This window comes from Necator americanus, chromosome V, assembly GCF_031761385.1.
Source record: "Necator americanus strain Aroian chromosome V, whole genome shotgun sequence".
In the NCBI taxonomy this organism is placed as follows: domain Eukaryota; kingdom Metazoa; phylum Nematoda; class Chromadorea; order Rhabditida; family Ancylostomatidae; genus Necator; species Necator americanus.
Genome location: NC_087375.1, coordinates 11,359,096 through 11,383,454, shown reverse-complemented (window position 1 = coordinate 11,383,454; position 24,359 = coordinate 11,359,096). Strand labels below are relative to the sequence as shown.

The 24,359-nt window shown below is 37.6% G+C and overlaps 1 protein-coding gene across 2 annotated transcripts in view; it reads left to right on the top strand.

Moving 5' to 3' along the window:
* Positions 1-24,359, top strand: part of RB195_013556 (uncharacterized protein) — a gene marked incomplete at both ends in the record, with an annotated part of 58,934 nt that overhangs the window by 27,667 nt on the left and 6,908 nt on the right. For both annotated transcript variants that reach the window (XM_064203436.1, XM_064203437.1), the window contains 6 exons: positions 17,775-17,877; positions 19,510-19,593; positions 20,326-20,468; positions 20,607-20,749; positions 22,833-22,949; positions 24,106-24,224. In XM_064203436.1, the coding sequence (XP_064059317.1) occupies positions 17,775-17,877; positions 19,510-19,593; positions 20,326-20,468; positions 20,607-20,749; positions 22,833-22,949; positions 24,106-24,224 (709 nt within the window). The remainder of the gene's footprint in view (positions 1-17,774; positions 17,878-19,509; positions 19,594-20,325; positions 20,469-20,606; positions 20,750-22,832; positions 22,950-24,105; positions 24,225-24,359) is intronic.

Below are 24,359 nucleotides of genomic sequence, written 5' to 3'. Positions count from 1 at the left end.
ATTTTAATTATTTCCCTTTGAATTTTCCCTTATATTGAAGACATATATACTGAATAGGTCATTGGATTTTGCGGCGTTTCAATCGAATTTGAAAAAGGGAGAAGAGCTGCTTTTTCACAGACTTGCTATTTATCTAGCTGGATTTGTAGGCAGTGAAGGAGAATACTTACACGATTGAAATAGGTTTATTTTCGGGATAATTTCGAAGATAGAACAGGTGGAAAAACTTGCATAAAAACTATTGAAACGGATTAAATAAATAAATTAAAGTAAATATTGTATACATACATATCCATGAGATTTCTCAAACCGCTTTGAAGTACCAGCAAAAAATTCTTTTTTAAACTCATTTTTAAAAATTGTCGAATAAGGAAATATAGTCTATATAAAAAGGAGGAAATTTCATGGTCGAGATTTAGATATTTTGAAATCTTCTTTCTTTTTCTTTTTTTTTCCTTTTTTCTCAAAGACGCTCTAGATACTATTTATTGTGCGAGAGATTATAACTTGATGATTTTTTTATTTGCTTACATATTTATTCATTCATTAAGTTAACATTTATATAATATTTTCGGAATCGTCTTTCAGCTCGCCTTTGTATGCTAGAAATACGGCTTTAATCGAATTTATTTTCTCAGCGCTGGCGGTGTTATAAATCATGTTATATCGATCTGACGTTCTTATTGATGTCATTTCCGAAATGTTCTGAATAAAAATTTTCAATGAAAGAAAATATTTAGTTATGACATTAGACCTACTGCAACACTAATCAGAACACTTTAAGTGTTTGTAAGTTGAGAAGAGAAGAAGTAAGGAGAAGAGCTTCCACGTGAAATTTTCATTTTCTTCAGACAAAGTAGGAAATTTAAATCAATCCACGGTGTTCAAACGATCTAATTCTGCTTAGGATTTCATGGATCTAAAATTATTTTCACATTACTATTTCTTTTGCTTCCTTTTTCTCTTATGTATTAGCGACAATGCAGCATGCATTGCTCTGAAAAAAAAAGAAGAAGAAGAAAAAAAAAAGGAAGACGAAGTGGCGGTTCTGTGGGGCTTACTTTCTTGGATTAAAAAAGGAGATAGTTCTCTCAGAAAAATAGCGCGTATTTATTCGAAAGTTTCTTCGAATGGTACTCACTGAAGTGCAAGAATCAACCGGTTCTGGTGCAGTGGTTCACTATCATGGTATTCACTCTAGATAAAGCTGGTGCCATCAATACATTCTAATTTTTAGACTATGAAAATTTGAATGAATTGGTACATATGAACTTTTCCTCTTTCTATTTCAGTTCATTGATTTTTTTTCTGCTTAAAGGCATCACCCCATCAATCTGAGGTGGTACGGATTTTAGGTGAAGTATACGTATACGGCGTGATGCGGCGTGTGCACACGGCTGGCGCGCTCCAATCGAACATGGTAATCTACGATCCCGTTTACGAATACTCCACCTTATAGCGGTACCACTTCAGATTCGTGGGGTGATGCCTTTAAGGCGAATTTTTGGAAAAACTTTACCGGCTAGAGGGGTCGATACGAAATGCCAAACAAGCGAGTGATTGATGAGGTATAGTAAAGTATAGACTGAGGATAATTGTATGTTACAAAGGAACCACCGCTGTTTTATGCATATGTATGAAGTGGAATAACTACCTTGGTTGGTTGTCCGCCTGTGACAAACCTTTTTCAATCTGTTCTTAGCGTATCCCTGACATTGTTCTCTTAGGAATAGATTCTTATGGAAATATTTCTGTGTTAGTTATCAGTAGGACGTAAAACATAATGGGGACAAGGTTGGTTTTTGAAGCCTTCACAAGTCAAGCTTACTATTTTGCTAATTTCTATGCTTCGAACAATAATTATTCTGTAACAGACGCTGCATTGTCAAAAATTCTGTGCTTGTGTCATTATGTGAGCACTGAAACTTCCTAACATATTCGTGTTCCTTTTGTTCATGAGGTTTTCCCGATGACTCGCGGCACTGCAGTTATGGTGTCGTCGCTCTCCAGCTCACGTTGTAATGTCAGGCGAACAGCAGCGCTTCTTCACAACTGAGGCGTGCTCATGCTATTCCTATTTACGCCCTTCCGGACACTTCATGATTCTTTACTGCGCCAGATAAGGACGATGAGATTGCCGCCATCATCACCGACTCCTCGCCTTAATTAACTCATCGATGCCGCGCTTTCAACGGGTTTTTCTGTCCACTGTTCCACGAACGTCAGGTACAAGAAGACGTTGTCACACAAACGGTCATGAATTTCCACCAGATGCTACCGCTGTCATCGTACGTCGCTCCAGTCTTGGTATCGCCACGCTCGGAACTGACAGTTCGGCTCCAAGTTGCTTTAGGTGCTTATTCTGCTCCATGAATTATTCCATTCGGGTTGTCGCATGAACTGTACATGCTTCAAATCGTCACACTTTTGCAGATATACTTCGAGATAGGAGATTTGTTGGATTTCTGTCTCTCAAATAGGCTTCTTAAAAATATGCTCCGTGAGAGAAAAACCCGCACTAGGGGGGATAATTTATTCCAAGGGACCTTTTCACTCTCCAATTCGTTTGGTTACACAGTACAGGGAGTAGTGTTACCCGTTCAGGCAGCTTATTCGAAGCGAACAGAATTATTTTTCGGTTATTTTTCTCATTTCAAATGTTTTTCTCTTGTTGAATATCCAGTTTCTATTGTTCTCAAATATCGAAAGTATTTAATATACTAAAATGGCGGGGTTTCTTTTGCATGTGTATTTTGTTACAACTATAGTTTTAAATCGCTCTTTTAACCATTCACACATAAATTGTACCATAGATCATGTTTTAATTGTAAGCTTAACTGTATATCAAACCAAAAAATTGAAGTGGCGAAAGAGCTCAGAGTTCTCGTACTATTTTTGAGGCCAGGAGAAATTTTTCTGTACCTCGGAGTATCAGAGGCTTCCATTTTTCGTATCGTACATGGTATTTTATGTAGGATCTTTGGCATCGTACCAATATTTTAATGCACAGCGTTTGTACGAGTACTCCAAAAAAAAATCGTCTTGAATATTCTCAAGTAGGACAAGTGGGTGCACTCGAAGAAGTGTAGCGTATGTGCTTTAAATCCTTTGAAACGCCAACATGCACTCCCTCGAAAGCCAATTTTCGTCGTCAGGAATTTGTGGAACTTATGCTGGGTACTTCGGATTCGAAATTTGGAATTCAAAAGAATGTAAATTGGAATTCTTGTGGATTCTCTGCACTTGAGAATTATACGTCTATTTTTCCTTTTATCAAGAATCAGGCGTTAGAAAATTCTTGGGCAATCTGTGGGTAATAGTTTTTCAAATTGTTGTTGTTTTCAATTTAAAAGAATGTTTTCTTGGTTGTCTTGGTTTTGGTGTTTAATTAGATAACTGGAAAGAACGATTACTGCGTATATTCTCAGAGTTGTGCAACTACACGAAAATTCTTGTTGTAAGATGTACGGTGTCCTTTCTTTCAGCCGCAGTGATAATATTCTATGAGTTTTTTCTTATTTACACCTTCTTATCTACAGAGAACATTGCACAGTTTTACTCTTTACCTGGATTTCAAGGGAAAAAAGGATGTTCATTTCTTTTTGTAATTTTTGCTGACAGTTTTCTGCTCTTGCAAGTTCGGGTTCACGAAATATGTAATTGTATGCTCTGTTCTACAAAACTTTTCAATTCGAATTATATTTCCCACTATTGTTTTTGCAATGAGCATGAATATTCCTTGCCCTTTCCGCTGCACGCCCTCTTTGGAGCTCCTAGATCATCATATACAGATTTTGTTTTTTTCTCTCTTATATTTCATTTTTGAAGAAATTGACACTGAAAGTTGCGACTTACTTTTTAATACTTGTGCTCACATAGCATACAAGAAGCTGAATTTAACAAAACAAGTAACAAATAAAAGACAAAAAATTAAAGCTTCAAAATAATTTCACATCTGTTCTGGCACCTAGCATACATGCGTCCGACCCGGTGCTGCGACCACTTTCACTTTCGTACGGTTGGTGGAGGGATCGTAATCACTAGATCTGCACCCCTTGATCTAGACTCCTTCACGTGAGGAGGGTCCGGCTCCTCGTATCGCACCTATGGTGCAAGCCCATTCAGGTAGACCCTCGCCACCCGCTACTAGTTTTTTTCACGAAATTTGAAAAAGAGAACAACTGTTATATTAATCGAACAGTACAGTAGCTCAACAGACCTCTTATAGTTCTGTGGTACCCTCAAAATTGTTTACTATTCAGTAATATCTTTGTTGTACCGGTGAGTTAGATATTGCCTTTAGAGCGCGAAGTGTTATTTCGTGGGTTTAAAGGCATCACCCCCGAATCTGAGGTGGTACGGATTTACGGTGGAATATTCGTACACGGGATCGTAGATTGTGGGGAGAAGGGTGATTCCGTCCATTTCTTCCTAATTGCCGTAAAAAAACGGCCCGGAAGATGCGGCTTCGAGCGATCTGGCGCGCTATTTTCTACAACGAGTTCGATTGGAGCGCACCAGCCTTGTGCACGCGCCGCATCTTCCGGATCCTTTTTTACGGCAATCAGGAAGAAATGAACGGAATCACCCCTCTGCATAATCTACTATCCCGTACACGAATACTCCACCTGAAATCCGTACCACCTCAGATTCGTGGGGTGATGCCTTTAAGTAGAGTTAGGAAGAAAATATTTCTGGTGGCATTCAACATTTTACATCATATACCGACCTCTTTGTTAATATTTCCCACAGTTAGATGACTTTATTTTTTATAGAATATAACACTAATACAAGACGTCATTTTGGGTTCTGTTTCTCATGATGCAATGTCGCAGCACATGAGTAGGTACAAGGATAAAAATCTCGGAATTATCGCCAGACTGTGTGCATTTCATCCATGGGAAAGATGAGTCTATTGAAAATCAAAACACATTTCTGTTCTGATCCGTTTGTTTGTGCCTGCAAACGTGTCTTGATGGGCAAACGACTTCTCGCAAACGTCGTATCTGGACAACTTAATAAAGTAAGCCCTTTATTCGCGACCTATCTCCTTTTCTTCCCAGAAATTTCTATTACAAAGTGCATATAACATTAATCTAGAGTGAAAAATATTCTGTTCTAGCTATTGGGTACTTTTATATCTTTATCTTTTATTTCTGTATCTTTTTCTTCTTTTTTTGAGGAAAAATTTTTCAAAAGATTTGTTGGTACAAATCAAAAATCATCATTGTAATTACCACCATTATCAGCAACATCAAGCCACTTGAAGGCATCAACCCACGAATCTGAGGTGGTGCAGATTTCAGGTGGAGTATTCTTATAAAGGATAGTAGATTGTGGAGACGGGTGTGATTCCGTCCATTCCTTCCTAAGTGCCGTAAAAAAAGAGCCCGGAAGATGCGGCGCCGCACAGGGCTGGCGCGCTCCAATCAAACCCGTTGTAGAAAATAGTGCGCCGGAACGCTTCTAGCTGCATCTTCCGGGCGGTTTTCTACGGCAATTAGGGAGAAATGGACGGAATCACCCTCCTCTCCATAATCTCTTATTCCTTATAAGAATACTCCACCTGAAATCAGTACCACCTCAGATTCGTGGGGTGATGCTTCTAACCAGGGAAGTCTCAATGCCTTTCTTCCAGAAAGAGAGGGACTGCGACGATAAAAAGTTGTTGAGTATGTTTTTGAGGTCATCGAGGTCTTTGGAAGTTTTCTGGCGCAGATGTTGCTTCAGGACAAGATCACTAATATTTACACCCTCCTTATCCAAGGAGGGTGTTGTACTCAGAATTACTGAAGGAAATTTTTTCCTGTGGAGACTTGCCTCTTATATCAAAACGCAGTACAAGCACAGCTTTCAGCGATGCTCGGAGGTTTAGCACTGTAATTAATCGCCATATTAGGCATCTTCGATGGGTGCGTTAAACATTCAGAATCTTTATAATCATGGAGTTTCCATAATGCAAAGAAGTAGCACAGCAATCCTGAAAGGTATTCGATGAATGCCTTGTGGAGAGAGACCCTGTGAGGGAGCCCGAGGAGTGGAGTGCGACACACAGTGGATGACGTGCAGTGCAGCGCGTCCGTCATTCATCAACACGACGACGGTGGCTGCGCTTTCGTCGAGATAACGCCACCAGTCGCCACCGGCCGACGACACACGTACCTTTGGGAGCGGTCAGGGACCTCGTGTCTCCGAGCGACTATGGCTCTTTGGGTTGTTTTGCACATTTGTGGAACTAGAGGAGAAAAATGCCTGAATCCATAGAACTTTTGCGTAGAATAGCTTCGAAATCGAATTTCCAAGTTTTCTGTGCCCTAAATAACGAATAGCTAGCTGAAGGATTTCGTACCTCCGTCAGTTCTTTATAAGTGAAAAGTTCACGAAGATCAACCTATCTCGATCCGTTTTACCATAAAACCATCCTTCCTTAACATGTGGACCATAAGCTCCACCCATCTTTAGATTTTTCCAACTTTCTTCGCACGCTTTCTTCTTTAAACTCTTAAAGGAATTCCCATATGGATGTTGGCAGTAAGCCAAGCGATGGAGAGTTTTGCAGAGTTGAAGTGTCCTTATGCTGTTTCAACTCGCTTGCGAGCCCAGATATGGACGAGTTGTCAGTTTGCATTAGGTGTACGTGCGCTTTAGTTAATGTGGATATCGATCACCAGATGACGCAAAAGGTATTGGAATAATAAACCTTGGATAGTAATCCGCATGACGACACTGCTTAGCGCTCGTTGATGAGTTTTGCATGAGGTCTTCAATTGATTTTATCTGCTAACCTTTTGGCAAATCCCATTTTTTAGAACCTGAGCCGAGTAGCTTGAGATGTAACCTACTTCACTGTTCTTCTCTACGGAGAAACAAAGAAAAACTCCCTTCAAGCCAATATTTTGACCTACACCTGGTCTTACAGAGGGTACTTCAATCTAAGATGAGCACAAGATCTTAGATTACAGCGGCCTGAAGGGCTATTGCAAACTAATTACAGGGTTTGCATGATTGAGATGTCGCGTTCAAATTCAGAGGACCATCCGAGATTCCCTACTAGTTGAAAGTCATTCATTATTATAATAAGGAACCTAAGATAGGTGTTTGGTCTTGTGACTGGGTTAACGATGCACAATTTGGTTTGATGTGTTGCTTGCTTGATCGGATAGGAGTGTATCATGGACCATTCGGATCTCGGACTCTAATGTCGGTGAATTGCTAACACGCCAGCCAATAAAATCAATTAATAGCCCCATGCGCAGCTCATTAAAAATCGATAAATGAACTAAATGAGTGCTGGATTTATCAAAAACGTCGTAGCTTAATTTGGTAACTGCGATCAAGTCAAAAGGAAGCACTAGGTCAAAAAAATTAATCAATTAACTGTCGTTTACCCATCACACGAGATCACTAGGAGGAACTTGTAATTTTCAATTGCCAAAAAATCAAATGAGAATGTTTGCTCTGATTCGCACATAATATGGATTCCCTCTTTTTTTGGGCAGTATTGGTGTAAGTATGCAAATACCTACATCTAAAATTTTATTCAATCCATATAATTGATGGAATGACTCGTTCTGTGTTGGTTTGAGAATAAATCAGCGAAAACAACTCTTTCAAAATTTGTTCCCTGCAATGAGTATAATGAGATGTGTCCGTGGGTCCTCCTCGTGTGCTTGTGGCTGCACATTCAAACGATGAAGAACAAAAATGACTCTTAGTCGATGAGTTCCGCACAATTCTTTTTTTTTGCCTTGCTGCCGACCCGATGTGGAAGTGTATGGGGGATCCTTGTGAATGAGGTTTTAGCTGAAAATGTGGATTTGATGGAAACTGACAACATGACCTTTGCAAGGTTCTTCGCACGGAAACTTCGCATACAAACGATAGCTGGGATTTCCTTCCTTCTTCCATGCCAGAACCAATTCATAAATAGTTCCACTAATTATGAATTAACTTTTACTGTATTGCGCGACTCCCGCCGAGCCACTTGTTTATTTATGCACACTATTTTTCGTGATATGTGCGGTCGTTGTATTGTTTGTATAGGTTTGAATTGTTCTTAGAAATCTCTGAAAACTTAGCGACAGACCTGAATCAGATGCTTAACGCTGCATTGTCCATTGAAGAATCTTAACCAGAAAAAAACTAAGAGCCTTCAAGATTTCCTTTAAGCAGCAGCGTAAAGTGTTTTGTATTCGATTTTCCAGCAAAAATTCCAGCATATTCCTTTTTGTTTTGGCGCACGCGCTCCGGAACATCCGGGATATTTTTGTTTATTTTATCTTCTAATTTTTTAGTGGCTCTGTAATGACTTGTTAGATTTGACTCGAAATCAAATGACTTTATTTTTGTGTTATTTTTCTTTACTTAATTTGCTGCTTGATAGGCTTTACTGATGACTATATGAGAATTCTGAAGAGAACCACGGTTTTTATGAGAATTCAATCCTTTGTGCATTTGCGTCCCGCATGCGTGTCGACCAATCAAAGCACTTTGGACTCTTCACAAAGTGCATTCATCGTCCAACATAGCTCTTGGATAGCCAAAATGCCTCCTCGTATTAATTTAATTTTCATATTACTTTCTTCTTCTCTTCATGCTGCTTTTTTTCCGGCTGTGGAAATAGGAGCATGAACAGTAGAAGAACGAGGAGGCGGAGTCGCGACGGGTGGTGGCCGTCCGTCGGCGTAGAAGTCCTCGTCGGTGGGCGCTAACAGGGCGCCCCAGGGGAAGCTGACGCGGCCTGACGGCGACCACGCCCACATTGCGTCGTCGCGCTGCTCTGCTGCAACTCTGCTGCCCCATCCTAACCTACACCTCAGCACGACCCGAATTCTCCAGCCCCGTATCATCCGATGAATACTCTAGGGTGGTGACGATTTCCTAGTGCATTCCTCGTCAAGACGACATCTACTACCACCACATTCGCCACTACGGTACTCTACCCATTTCCCGTCGTATTTTAGCGTATCTGTGCTTCTATACGGTGTGAATGATTACGTGAAATGTTAAATCCGTTGTACATGCAACATCGCCCGTCGACACCGGTCAGTATAGGACCGCCGAGCTCCCCGCCATCATTGCATAACCTCAAAGAGATCGAGGAGTTGAGGTTCGAAACCATTCTTAGCTTTTACGAGTGATGGATCTTCGTCAGAAAAAGTAGCGCTCAATTGCTTGGAAAGACGCTCAGAGATTACTGACATAATCTACCATTTCCCGGAAATTAGAAACGATTTCTCCGGCTTATTCATTGCCTTAAGTACAACTTACGTTCTAAGGAGTAGGTAAAAAAATCAGTTCTAAAAAATATAGCGCGTACGCATGATCCGAGAATTTCCGCAACCTTCATGAACTAATGTATTTCTCAACTTATTTGCTTTCTTATGTTCTCACCTCCATTTTTTTTTCGCTCTAGTTGACTCATTTTTTCATCCTTTTGACTGCTCTTTCTCTTTTTTTTGCTAATCTCTTATGTCATTTCCTTCAGTTAGCGCTGAATTTCTCACCTTCTATCATTTTTAATAGTAGTATAGCATTTTTTACTAAACGAATTTCGTGTTTCTTTCTTCGATTATCTTATTTTTCTATCGAATGCTTCCTTTAATTCATACTTTCTTGCTGCTCTATTTATTTTCCGAAATCACTCCAAAGATACGATTTTACCGTGAAATTATGAAAAAAGGAACCTGAAAAAAGAAAGACAGGATATTTTTTTACATTTTCTTTATGTTTTACCTACGTCATTTTCGAAATGCCAACGAATTTGTCATTGCTGCTCTTTCCATTAACTAATACATTCATCAGATCTATTTCGTCGTCGCTAGCTATGTCATTGAAACATGCGCAATTTCCTGCAGTTATGGACCTATTGAGTTGAATTTTCCATTTAATTTCCGCCACGGATTGTTTTTTCGTTTTGGAGTTTGGGCTACTTCGCTGGAAATAAAAACATCCTATATATACTTCAACGTGATTTAGTTATTATTTCATTCATTTTATTTTTTATTTTCTTTATTTCAGCAGTCTTACAAAATCACAGTTATGTAAACTCTTTAAAGCTTTATGTATATTGCAAAAAATATTAAAATTATTGAATTGTTACTAAATAAATAAAAATAAATAGATGAGGTATTGCTGCATTCACTTATTTGCACCTGTTCGATTTTATTTTTTATCGCGAGTGGTTGTAGATCGAACCATCAACATTTATATATATATATATATATATTTTCGCGTTAGTTGACACAACATATATATATATATATTTAAATATAATAAATATTAAGACTAAAATTAATGTATAAAATCAGCATAAAAATTAAGATCGATCTCGGTGGCATATTAATCAGTGTATCTTATTTTATTCAATGTTTCTCGCCTCTATATACCCCTAAATGTCTCTAAAAATAGTAACACACAGATCATTTGGACGATTTCATGCGAGCTGTCCTAATGCGGCGCCATGTCCGCACCACGAAGTGCGCGCACATTCCTCGGAAGCCTTTCATTATTATGCGCCTTTGCATGCGCCAACAATGTGGAGAAGTGTACGTGCGAAAAAACCGTGCTTGGCCGGTGTGGCCATCAGCGTCAATCATATCTCCCGAACATACATGTACATCTCGTAAATCATCCGGGTTTTACGTGTGCGACAAGCAAATCGAGCGTTGCATACTAAGACGGGGGACAATGATGTGACATTGGACTGCCAGGCGTTTAAATTGAGGCTAAATGCTATTTCGTCGGATACAGTTGTTTTTTCCATGCTTTTTCCCTGCCAGAAATTCTCGTCATATTTCTCGATCGACGAAACTGAGAGGAGGCGACAAACTCGTAGTTGTTTTTAATTCTCCTGAGGGACAGTTAATCAGCTATTCAGTCCACTCGACTTTTAGCTCGGGTGAATGCGAAACGGACAAGTCGAGGAAGAATTTAAAGCGGTCAATGTTGAAAATTTCAGGACAGTTCCGTGTGAAAGACTCATGGAAATAGAAGAAAAACGCTGTTAGAAATTAACGGCTAATAGAATTTGTTCATCTTCTGAATGGACAACCCCAACTCACCGCAAATTTAAATAGGTCGTCTGATGTAGATCCTGGACCACTGTCTCGTGAAACAATCAATTCTTATCGAATGCATGAGAAGACTAGTCCACTTTCAGGTTACTCACATTTGTTATATAGCACTATAAATTTTAAAGGAGCCAACGAAATTCAAAGGCTGTTGCCAATTTTTCCCTTGCAACCAGTCCATTTTTTCATGCATTTCGTAGAGCTCACGCTTTGCCACCACAGACGGTAAGGTTTTTGGCGATTTAAAGTGTCGATCAATATCTAAATTATACATGTGTAGTTGTGGAAATCACAGGAGTACAAATATCGTCTATTCATCACCTCTTTTTTGAAAAATTCTGAGAAAAAACAAATATATGATTTTATTGATATGACTGTGCACCCGTTCACTCCATAGATATTGAATATCCAGCTTTCTTTGCTCTGCCGAATCATCTCCCCGAACAAATCCTACTTTCGGGCCTCATTTTCATTTTTTTAATGAAAATCTTTGCAAGATCATTGTTGTTTGTTTCTCAGGTTCTCCAGAAGAGTTCAAATTTTTGAGATTGCTCAACAATAACTTTTTCTGTCTGCAAAACGCGCCAATCATAAGACGATACTGCAGCCAATCATAGCTCTAAGCGATATGACCAGTGAAAGATCTTCTCTTGAGTCTTCCCTATGAAACGACAATTTTCGAGCGTATTCGCTTTTTAAGCATCTCATTTCCATTCTCCCATTCGAAGACTTCAGTTTTTCCCTGCTTTTCATACTTCCGTTGAAGTAAACCTAATTTGACCAGTCTGTTTCTCGTCAAAAATTTTCTCCAATGTATTTTCCCCTTGCTTTGATGAACAACTTCTCTTTTTACTCTTCCGTTACATTTTCAACACCATCCCTCTGTCCGAATGACAGGGATCGATTGTGTACCGAGGTGTGTCCTAACAAAACTAGCTGTCGTCAAATTTTAAAGGAATTTAGATTTTCTGCAACTTTTTCCTAGCCTCCATCTGTTTCTCATTAGAGTGACGGTTTCCCTCCGGCCTCATCTGAGTCATGCGAAGGACCTCTGACGCTTGCTGAAGTTCTTCTGCTAGAACCTTCAACTTAATGAGTTCCGGCCTATTACGGCGGGGAACACTAGGCTTGAAACTCTTTTTTGGTCCGTCTGTCTGAAGAAGAGTTATTACTTCGTCTCTTTTTTATATTACGCATTTTATATTATGCACAGGCACTATATTATATTATGTTTTTTCATTCGTAAAAGAGATTATTCGTCTAACACAACTATCACTTTTTAAATACCGTTGTTTTAAAAAACAATAGGCAAGCAGTACTTTTCTTTTATTTTTTGTTGTATCCAATTTTTCCCATATCGGAAAACTGTGTAAATATTTTAAGCAAAATATTTTATTTCATGTGCTATGCTTAATTAGTACATAGATGACGTCCGCTTCTTTTTTAGTTATGACGTTTTTAACCTTCGGAGGATTGAAGTGCCGTAATTCGCTGCAAAACTGGCGTATTGATTTCCGTGAGAATTTCCCATCTCAGTTTCGACATTTTAACTTTTCTCTATGTGGTTATCGTTCTATTCGAGCTTGCAAGCAAATTTGTCATTACCTCTCCCTTTAAGATGTTTTTAAAATCTGAATTTAATCGGAGTACATTAACTGAAATCCAGATGATCTTTCTATTACTTTTCTGCGTCGAAAATTCAGAACTGAACGAAGCAATTTTATTATTAAAGTCAGAAATTGCTCAGCTGAGTTTCTACGCGAACTACTTTGAATAACAGAATTTCGTGGTTTCGTTTTAAATTAATTTAGATATAAAATGTTCTTATGGTGTTTTTAATCCTGAGATCCGTTATTCTAGCTACCCACGGTTATTTCCCATTTTTTGAATTGAAAATGGCTTTGAGAACATTTCTCTCTGTTCTTTAAGGAACATTTTTTGCCATTTGGAATTTTTCTAATTGGTTTATGATCAACTAAACAGCTATATTTTGAGGATTCGTTCCAGGAATTGCTGATTATTCTATGGTAGCGAAGTTTCTATGAACAGACACTTGCGCGTATGTGTAATTACGCGTTTTATGTATGTTTAGCATTACACAACAATAGTCGCATAAAGCATCTGCTCGTAAAATTCGAGTCATAAATGCGGAGACAATTGCTACGGAACAAACTTGTCCCATTGGATTACTATAAGCTAGCTGAGGTCAATTGTGGTAGTTAGTGCGTACGCAAATGAGTGTGAAAATCGCTGCAATTAGCCTCCAATCAGTTATGGAAACGGACGGAGCAGCTGCGGTTACTGTAAGTGGGCGGGACCTTCTCAGATACGGACTGCGTTTTCCGGTGGGAAGAAATACACGCAGTGATTCGCTGAAACAAACACAGGACAGTTTGAAAACGGGAATTGATTGGCTGGCTGCTGAAACGGCATCGGTTTCAGTGCTTCAGAATGAGCGGATACCGTAAAGCGGTAGGATACTGTCAGGTGCCTTAGAATGTTGCAACGTGTTAAATTTGAAACATAAAACGTAGAGAATCCTAGAGAATCCGATACTACGCACCTTTAAAAGCAATTTCTGTTATTTATGCTGCTAATCACTAATTTAAAAATATTTGTATCTACCACACTTTGTCAGTCTTGGAATATTTTGCATTATTGATGTGCTCTGTGGACAATTTGTTTCCATGTTCTGGGAATTATTGTAAATAGGGTTATTGCTGTTCGTTACGTCCCTATCCTGGTACATTGGGTCTAATTTTTGTTGTTGTAATTGATAGTTCAAAACATTGTATTTGAGAGATATTTGCACAAGGTTCCTCTGCCCTAATCTTTTCTTATTTTTATTTGTGTTTGTTCTGAATTGAACGTTATTCGTACTGTTTGAAAAAAGAACTCGTACTTTAGTTTGTTTGGATTTTTTAGTTTTTACTTTAGTTTACTTTTGTTTAGTTTTTAGAAGAAAGCATTCAGGTAATTCTAAATTTCAAAAAATCCTTGTACGTATTTCACTTTGTAAGTCCATTTTCTCATTTATTTTGTTTTACATATTTTGCACTCAAAATACTTGGACAAGATTCCGAACCTCAAAGAATTAATTTTATTAGTAGTTTCGAAAAGATTTGCCGCCGTTTGAGAAAACATTCGTGAAAATGGTTTCAAAAATATTTCCAATTAATTTCCTTCACTCTTGTTTTTGTTAGTCTTAGAAAGCTAAGAACATTTCCAAATGCTCGCAATTCTGAAATGCTGATCCTGGAAATTTGACTTCCGTTTCTATTTGCTTTCGCAAAGTTCTTTACTAACTTTCGTGACAATACATTCACATGAGCTTTAGAGTTGTCGGTGTTGTGAGGATTGATTGAAGAGTTGGTGTCTTGGTGTTAATTTTATTTTTTATGTTAGTAGTAAGATTAGCCTGACAGGATTTTCTTTCTGTATTAGTTATTTTTTTGAATATATCCATTGCTCCCCTATCCATTGCTACTTCACTGCATCGTCGGTTATGCACAAAAAAAGAACGAAAAAAAAAATCTTTTTCACCGTTATGTGGCCGTCCATGTCTACTGAGTTCATGCGTGAACGCTTTCGTTGTAAAAACGTGAGGCAAAGAAGCTGTACTAATTATTTTGACGTCAATAATAGAGGGCCATCCAATATAGCTCACTGCACGATTCCCGGCGAAAAAAAAAACACATTTTGCTTGCACGAAATCGCCGATGACGACGTTTGTGGAAGAAATGGTGGGAAAAAACCCGTGTAAGTTATAGGATATACTCCCCGAAATGACTAGGTTTTCCTATGATCGGAAACAGTTCCCGCGTAGGCACTCAATTCGAGTCAGTTTGTCTGGACATATGGCCGAATTCCGGCGGTGCTATGGCTCTATTGACGTCATCGATGGCGTGGAAGGTGCGACCTAAGAGTCCTTCGATGATGAAAATTTCCGCAAACTGCATGCTATCCGAGTTTTCTGGGGAGTTCTTGAGGAATGACTGTAGAAAAAAAAGATAGAGAAGAAAGAAGTGAAAAGAAGAGCGATCACTTTTTTAAAAAATTTTTTATTCACTACTCAAATTTTGTTGGGAGAATTGCGAAATCTATAAGCTACAGGAAGACTTTTACAGCTATCACATTCCGTATGCTGCAGTATAATCGATGGAATAATTAGATGTACATAAGAAGCCGCGATATATGTTTTTTGTCGTTAAATAGAGAGAGAGTTACCAAAAATAATAGAAAATAGAATGGAATTTCTTTTTTTTTCTAAATTCTATTCTATTTCATTCTACTTTCCGCTACTTTTTACTTGCAAAGGAACTTTCGTAAGTTTGAAATCCGATGATCATTCTATGTAATCCATTTAAAATGTTGAAATTAACATTTTGATTTGTTTCTTTGCAAATATGCTCAGAAAAAGAATGAATTTATTCTTTAATGACTAGAAACTTTAGTCTGGCTGTCTCAGTAGTCCATGTCTGCACTGACATCCCTTTTCCTTTTGGGGATAAATGTCAGAAGTTTTTTGCAAGTTACTATTATCGATTTCCCATTCGTTTTTCATTCCTCATTCCAACTTCCATCTTTTTCATCCTAGTATGTGTAATTTTTTTCCCTTGCATTGCAATTTAGTGTACAAAGAAAATATGACCGTGTGATCTACTATGAGTCAATTCTTAGTCTTCTTAATCTTAGTCATTCTCTTAGATTTTCCCGTATGTTTTCTCATACAAAGCAATTCACTGCTTTCACTCACCTCACATAGGAAAGTTTCCAAATGAATTTGGGTTTCTCATTCTTTCATCTCATCTCATTATTAACACTATCTCATCATTATTATAATATTATCTTACTGTCTTATTTTAATCTTTTTTTTTACTTCACTACTTTTATTCTCAGTTTAGATGGCTAGTCATTTAGGGACAAAGAACTCATTCCAATTTCTTTGAAACTTGCCTTTTTCCTTTTTTCCTTCCCTCTTCTTGCATTCACGGATTTGGATATATTTTATTTTATGATTTATAGAGATCTTGTGTGGTCCTATTTTGGTGCCGAAGACATTGTCATTTGTCTTTATGTTTTCTAGAGCGTTTTCTTGATACGGCGACAGAATTTTACTTTTTTCTGAGTATTCAGTTCGACTATGAAATTCTATGACATGTTTTTGATCTTTAGACTTCGCTTTCTTCATCCAGTATTTCTTCTCAGAGCTCTTATAAAGCTCTGGTTAGTCTCAGAAATAATAAAAATTTTATATCTCAGAAATAATAAAAGTTCTATATAATAAAAATTATATAGAACTGTTCGTACTTTTTCCAATTTTGGTCCTGGAATTTTGATTTCTTTTCCTCATTCGCCTCTGGGAAATTCTCCACTAACTTCCGTGACAATCGACTCATATGAGCTGCGGAGTGCGGATAGCGTCGCCGGTGTTGTGGTGGCTGATTCGCGGATTAGGGCAGCCGCCGTCGGTCGCGTCTTATGCATGGCTTAACTCTTCTCACTCACCATGATTCGAGGGCTAGTATCTGAGGTGCTCCGGCGGAAGAAGAGCACTTGCAATTGTTCAAGCAGCTGCAAGCAGCGCAATAGACTCTTTCGGTACTAACCGTCGAAAAACCAGCTGATTGCCTTGAGTGGCAATTTGGCCGTTATTATTGACCATACGCTATCGTCCAGCTCAGTGTCCCTCACTGTCGGAGGTTACCCCGGATGCGGCGGGTGCCAAATGGGATTTGTGGACAATTAGACGCAACCCTGCTCATAAGCTCTCCATGAATTGTGGACCTCTGTGGATGAAGCAATGACTAATGAAGCTAATGAGCTGCCTGCTGCAAAAATCCTTCACTATCGTGCCTAGAAATACAATAGACTTTGAAAAAAAGAAAATTTGCAAAGTGTGTTAGTGATGAGAAATAATTTCTACATGCATACCGAAAGTCCGCACTGCATTAACGCGTTGCGGATCGTCTAAAAGCATTTTTTTTGGGTTTTGAAGGTTCACAGATTTGTGTCATTTTTTAAAATCCTATGGAGAATGTAGGTGATCATTTTAACCAGATGGGAATTTAAAAAATCAAAGGAAAATCTTCTCTACTCGCCTTAACTATCCCAACTGTGATTTCTAAACAATTTAGGGAAATTTTTAAAATTTACTCCCAATATCTGATTACAGTGGACTGTTCAGCCATTAACATGAGTTTTATGATCCTCATATAATTTCAGGATTTTTCCTGGCATCCAAATGACGAATATTAAAATTCTACTTCAGTGGGTTATTAACGTAAAACTATGTCCGAAAAACAAAATGTTATGTTTAGGACTCTAATTTTTCTTCACTTCATTTATTTTTATTTTTGTTTCGTGAGATTGAAGGAGAAAGCAGATGTGTGAGAATTTATAAGCAAAATTTTCCTTTAATATAGTGCTGATAATGTATATATGTAACCTGTACAGTAATTTTCTAAGAACTGAGAAATCCTAAACTAGCCACCATTTCGAGCTTTTCGACGTTAACTGTATAGTTGTAGAGAAAAAGACGGAGAAAAAAGACTCTATACTCTATAGACTCATATGAACACACCAAAGAAATTAGAAGAAGCACCCCTATAAACACATACTACTCTACACGAACGCTGCTCAAGAAATTGACTGGGGTCACTGCTCCGTATTCTTCTAATCAATAATCGGGTTTCATTCCAGTGCTGAGCGTCTAAACCTCTATCTTGATCGTCAAGAAGGTGAAGATGAACACGAAGAAGAGGCAGTCGATGAGGCTACCAAGAAGAAGAGTCGATGGAAGCGGGTATGTGATCGACACTTATTCATATTGTTCGCATACCTACATACGTGCATAGGTGCTTCCTCCACAACTGGTTTTTATTGATCCGCTCTAATGGATACCAGTATGTAGTTTCTGCACCAGGAACTGTGCCCTGTGGGGAATATGTCATCTCTTTTCCAATTTGACCACCTCTGGTCGCATGGGAGATGATCTCTTTTCTTCTTTGGTGACCCCTTCGAAGAAATATAACGCGATTTTTTCTTCACGTCTTCTTAAAATCATTTTCATCTATCTTCGACTGATATTTTAATTCATTTTTATGTTTATTTTAAGTCCATCTTATCGGTTTTTCTAATCCATATCCTCCCGTTTCTGCTGGGAAATTTACTGGAATTACGCAGCAATAAGACGTTAACACATGACTGTTCCACAAATTACGTTAGTACAACCGGATTTCTCTCTCAGAATCTGTTTTGAATCTTGATGGTATTAAACTTGCGCCATTGTTTTTTCGCAGTTTCTATGGCAAAACAAATTGCATATTTCCTGCTAGCATGTGTATATAGTTCACCATTTCCAAACTTTCTTTGCGGAGGTCGAAGAAAGTCATAGGAAAGAAAAGAAAGTCTGTGGTTCATATTTCATTACTGAGTTTTTCGCTTTTACAAACCTTAATGTTTATCTTCCTTTATTCAAATTTTGTTAAAGTGCCCTTCTGTCTCATCCAAATTTTCTTAGTTGATCTTAAGATGCTCCAGTGTTGCTTTACCTGCACAAGATTAAGAATTTTTTTATTCTTTTTGTGGAAGATTTTCGCGTTAAAAGAGCGCTCCACTGACGTCCACTAATCGTTGGGAAAACAAGTTTCCCCGATATTTTGAATTCTTCTTTTTTTATTTTTTTTTAAATATCTCTTTCTTTACCTTTACCTATTCTACTTCTCCCCTATGACTTCTATGAGCCTGAAATCTCTTATCATTATTATAAGAGGAAATTTTCCTTGTTGTTTTTTTTTCTCATTTGCATACTGAATGCTAGCCATAAAACCCCGCCCAACGGGTTAGATTTGATCTATGTGACGTCAAAAATTGAGTGTAGCCGTCGTCGAGACTTCGGGCACAGATCGATATGAGTTTCGGTGTGAATGATGGTGGCGTGTTCGGTCTCATGGGATCGTGGACGGGCACGAGGCGACAACGACTCTTCAACTCTGAGGAGGTTGAATAATTCGACCAGTGGAGGGTAGAGACGTAGAGAATTGGATGTGGATGACAGTACTTTCGGTAATAACAGGATCTTCCCATCAGTCCACGAAAGGAGGGGTCTCCAGATGTCTGTACATACAGATTTGGTGTGGTAGGGTAATCTCTCCATTATCAGACTAACGAAGATGTAACTTGCTCAAAGGTTCACATATAAGCCGTATAGTTACTACTATTTTGATAATTTTTTATTGATTGATTGATTACGACTTTGCTCTTGAATATTCCTAAAACAGTTCCAAGGGAATGGCATCATGTATTTATGTATCTACCTAAGATTGTCAGGAGCAAATGTTCGTAAACTCGACTGTAGTTGATTTTCCACTTTTTTTGATGTGAAATGGTGTGGTTTTGTGGATTTTTTTCCTAACCGAACCTCTTTTATTTCTAGAACCTCCGTATTGCTCTACCTCATGTCGGTCTTGTCATTCTCTCGGCAGCCTACACATTGCTGGGAGCTGCAATATTTCATCACGTAAGTGTTTTGTTGTGCCGTTGGAATTTTGTTTTCTATTAACTTCTTTGTACTTTAGTTAGATATTCTGGTCAGGCTATCTCTTAATTTTGACTTATATTAGTTTTCTCTCTAAAAAATGTTTTTGTATGTGGAAGGTTCTCTTCGGTTTTACTCCTTTTCTCTACAAATTTTCAATAATTTAATTTTGTTAAATTACACTTTTTTCTTTATTATATACACTACAACCATCTCATTTACTTTGACGTTTTCTTCGAGGTTATTTTTGTGCTACATCTAAAATCCCTCGTTTTTTTCTGTTTCCTTTCTTTGCTACTCCTACTTCCATCTAGACTTCCTTTTGAAGAAGTTTCTTTATAGCCTACTTCTTTTATTTTTAATAATATTAATTTTTTAGTGTATTTTTAAGTAGTATTTTTTGATAGTCTTGATAAGTTTTTAGGAATAGAGAATCATACACCTCTTATTTAACCGAACACCTTACTTCTACACTCTTTTACTTTGCATATTTAGTCTACACTCTAATATCTGAATTTTTTATTCTTTTTTCGATGTTGCAACATTTTTTGTGGGAGGTGCATAGGAAGATTCGATAGGCCCGTAAAATGTTGTCCCGATGTGTGTTCCAATTTATGGACATGGAATTTTTGGATATTACTATCATATAGCATTTATTATGCCTGGATTATTTAGCTTGTGAGCCAGTAAATTAATAATTGATTTCAATTCCAGTATGAAAAACCGTTCGAGGAGCATTTGCGGAATGAGACCGCTCATCGGGTGCACTCATTGAAACAACGAATCATTGATGATCTTTGGGAGATGAACAACAACGGCACGCCGTACACAATCTGGGCGGAGCGTGCACAAACCGCGTAGGTCGTTATCGATTCCGTTCGATCTACTGGTTTTTCCTCGTTCCTTTTTTGGATGAAATGGGAAAATTGATTACGCTTGATATTTGATATATGAGAACAGTCTGCTGATTCCGGATTGATAAATCAATACTTTAGAATGGATGACATTATTCGTGATGTGTTCATTGATTACACGAGGAATTACATGACTCCTGAAGATGTCATCACCGGTTCCGGTCCATTTAAATGGTCTTTCGGTTCGAGCATATTCTTCTCTTGGACTGCCATTACGACTATCGGTAGGGGAACTTTTGCAGAGATGTATTTGTTGTTCATTCAGAATTCGTCGAAATATACACAGTATGTTTCATCGTACTGTAATCTGCATATATCTTCTTTATTTGTTCTCCAACATATTTCACTTTTCTATTACTTTTCCTATTCCAATTCACGATTACCCGATGGATAGCTGCTCCGTCTCCGCCTATGCTCCTTTTTGTTAAGGGACTATGCCGATCAACAAACATATGAACGTGTTCATAAATTTTCCTCACTCTATTCTTACTCCGTTTTTTGCAGTTAACGCTGCTACTCGTGCCTCAGTTCGCCGTCCCGTAGGGAATTGTTATGCGTGAGTTGCAGGCACGCGCTTCAATGCATCTTTTGGGTATGAGCACCAAAAAAGAGCCCCGAGAAGCCGGTCATAACTTCGGCTTTGATCGTAAACAACAAGTATGACAAAGGAATAAACTACTATAAAATTCCGGGAAGTACCCTAGTGTGATGACGTCATGGAAATAGGAAACGAAAATAGAAGAAAACCTACAAGTAATGAGCTGACAATATCCTGGGTGAAGAACTGTGGAAAGTTCTAGATCCCTTCGTTCTATATATTTTTTTTTGTATTTCTTCACATCTTATGTGCTTTGTGAATAGCAGATTATAATTTCTTCTTCCTTTACATTTCCTGAGTGTTTTGTTTACAATAAATTCTTGCATTTGCCGAATAATGAGTGTGTTCTAGAACTTTTTTTCTATTTTTAAAATTTTCTATCTAGTAGTGAAGGAAAAGATTGGTAGTTCACTTATAAATTTTTTTCTTTGCTTTTCTAAAAGCTAACTCGCTATCATTCTAAGCTATGCGACTTTGAAATAGAATACTCTCAGTTTTGTTCCTGCAAAATTTCTCTGACTTTCCAAGGGCTTCATTTATTTTTCTTAATTTATTTTTCTTACTCTTCTTCGCCGACTGCTAGATCACTGCAATTGTTTTTTTTTTCTTCCGATACTCTGGAAGCGAAATTTCCAATAATTTTCCCGACATCACCTCTCGCGATGGTTTTCGCTGGAATAGGAGTTGGTCTTCTCCACAGTTTCAGCAGTCGTTTTCTCTTTTTCGGATCTTAGAAGGCTATAATTTCAGTGAATTTACTCAGGAAATTGAGTGTATATAAATGTTGTAATAATACCAAAAACTGAACGCGATAACCTGATAACCTTTCCAACTGAGAACATAGCAGAGTATAGGAGAGATTCGTTTTTTTTTTCTCGTGCATTATAATTTCGAAGTTTTCGATGCTTCTTCTCCACATCTTTTCCGGATACATACGAGACGTAGATTTTCAAACATCCAAGTCATTGTTATTCAGAGCAAAGAATCACACGATTCTTTTTAGATCTGCATAGTTGAAGAGATGAGAGTCTGAGAGAAGTGACGCCTTCGGCAAATTATGGATGATTGCCCAGAAAAACCATAAGAGATTAATCACGCGACTAAAGAGAGCCATAGCGTAGATGAAATAAGTGAAGGAAATGAGAACTCAAATGGACGTGGTGTAATTAATGGAGAAGCGAAATTACCAAGCTAACGTAAATTTTCTAGTCTTTTTCGCATAGATTTTGATTTTTTTGCATCGTGCATGCAGCATAGCAGATTTTTATTTGTTCCCCTTGCAGTAGAAATGAAGAACTTTTGAGGGTGACCTTTTAATGTAAAATAGAATAGAAACAGAATTTGCGACCTACCTTTACTTGAAATGTTAGAATTTTCGGATTTTCTTTAGGTCGAAATTTTTGGTGCTGAAAATAACTGTATTTTGTTGGTGAATTCTTAATTTTTATTGCATTTTTACAAAATTTGGTACTATGGACTTGGTACAGGACTCGTCTTTATAAGGCTATGGATCCTGCCATCGTTAGACCTTTCTCTTCGATACGTCGATCCTACTGTGAACAAACAAATTTTCGAAAAGATTAAATTTTTAAAGTTTCTTCTACTTGATCACCACCACAAGAAATAGAGCTTTTTTTTAGAATTTTTCCTTAATAATTTAATTACTTGTGAATTTTTGAACTGTGGAGGCAGTTAGTATTGATTTATAGGGTACGGTCATATCGTTCCGCGGACGAACGCTGGACGAATAGCGATCATTTTCTATGCTCTTTTCGGCATACCTCTTATTCTGGTCACCATTGCCGATATGGGACGTTTCTTGTCAGGTTGGTCACGATATTTCCGCAGATAAATTGCGCATCATTAGATTATCGTATTTTTTTCCTGATACTGATTTTAGAGCTTATCTATCGGACGGCGTGTTACAGAACTCTTTTTTTCCATGTGAATTCCAAATATGCACGTTAGAGCTATTGTTGACTAAAAGCTGGTTGCTGATGTTCTTTTTTTATTTCAGAATTTTGAAAACGAGCCGTTATCTCATTTTCTAGTTCTTAGGACTACTTCTTTGATATATTTTAAAATGATCAAGGTGGACTACTCTGTTTTTAGCAAATTTTGGGCTTCTTTTCACTTAGAAATGGTTTCGGATATATATGTAAACTTCTGTGCTGTTTACAAGATAAATTTTTGAAGATTCCTAGGCATCGATGTAATTAACGTGTGTCGCGGTTTCCAACTAAAATGAAACTTTCGTTATACGAAGAAAAGAGAGAAAACAACCAAATAAATCAACTAAATAATTGACAAGTCAGTTTTTAAATGTTTAAAGAATAGTTTTTGAGCAGTTCACATCCTATAACGACGTCAACAAATTGCTTAATATTGATATTATTTTATTTACTTTACTACGTTATTTACCGTTATTAACTAACCTTTCCTATACAAACATATATGGAAAAAAAAACTAATATTGCTTTGAAATGGAAATCACGCAATTATTCCAAGGCAATATTAATTTTCTTATTAACTTAATTAATTATTTCTTGTAAACAGATGTAGCGTACAAGGGATTCAGTACTTGTATCACCAGACAGTCTGTGACAGCAGTCTACAGGAATGATTCGGGCATTTGACTCATCACCATAGGAATTATCTTCCCATCAGATGAAACTGTCGGTTTGGAAGGATCAGCAATTTAGAAGAGCCTTTTATAGAGTAGTTGATCAATAATTCGATGATATAAGATGATTTCTTTCCGATGATTAAATTAAAGCTACCAAATGTTAACGTATTTACTGAATCTACAGATTTAATCTATAGATAATGTGTAGAGCAACACATAAATTGCTTCTTTGCATCTGTTCTATTAGCGCCCAACACTTAGCCAATCACTGATTTATCGAAATATTTTTACATTCATTATATTTCTCAATGTGCTCGTTTTCTTTTTTTTTTGTTGGAAAAATACTTCAATTTAAGGAGGTATCATCTGGGTACATAATACATATCGAAAATTCATGGACTCATGTTACGCTCAGTGTTGGAAGTGCATCAAATGTATGTGTTGTCGATTTCGGAAGAAACAAAAGCGGATACAGGTTTGTTACCGTAACCAGTATTGTCTGCGCGTCTGCTAAATCAAGAATTTTGATTTTAATCTTGACGAAAAAAGGTTTTTTTTTTCTCGTCAGTTCTTAGAAAGGATATTTTCCCTTTGATTGCATCATTTTGAG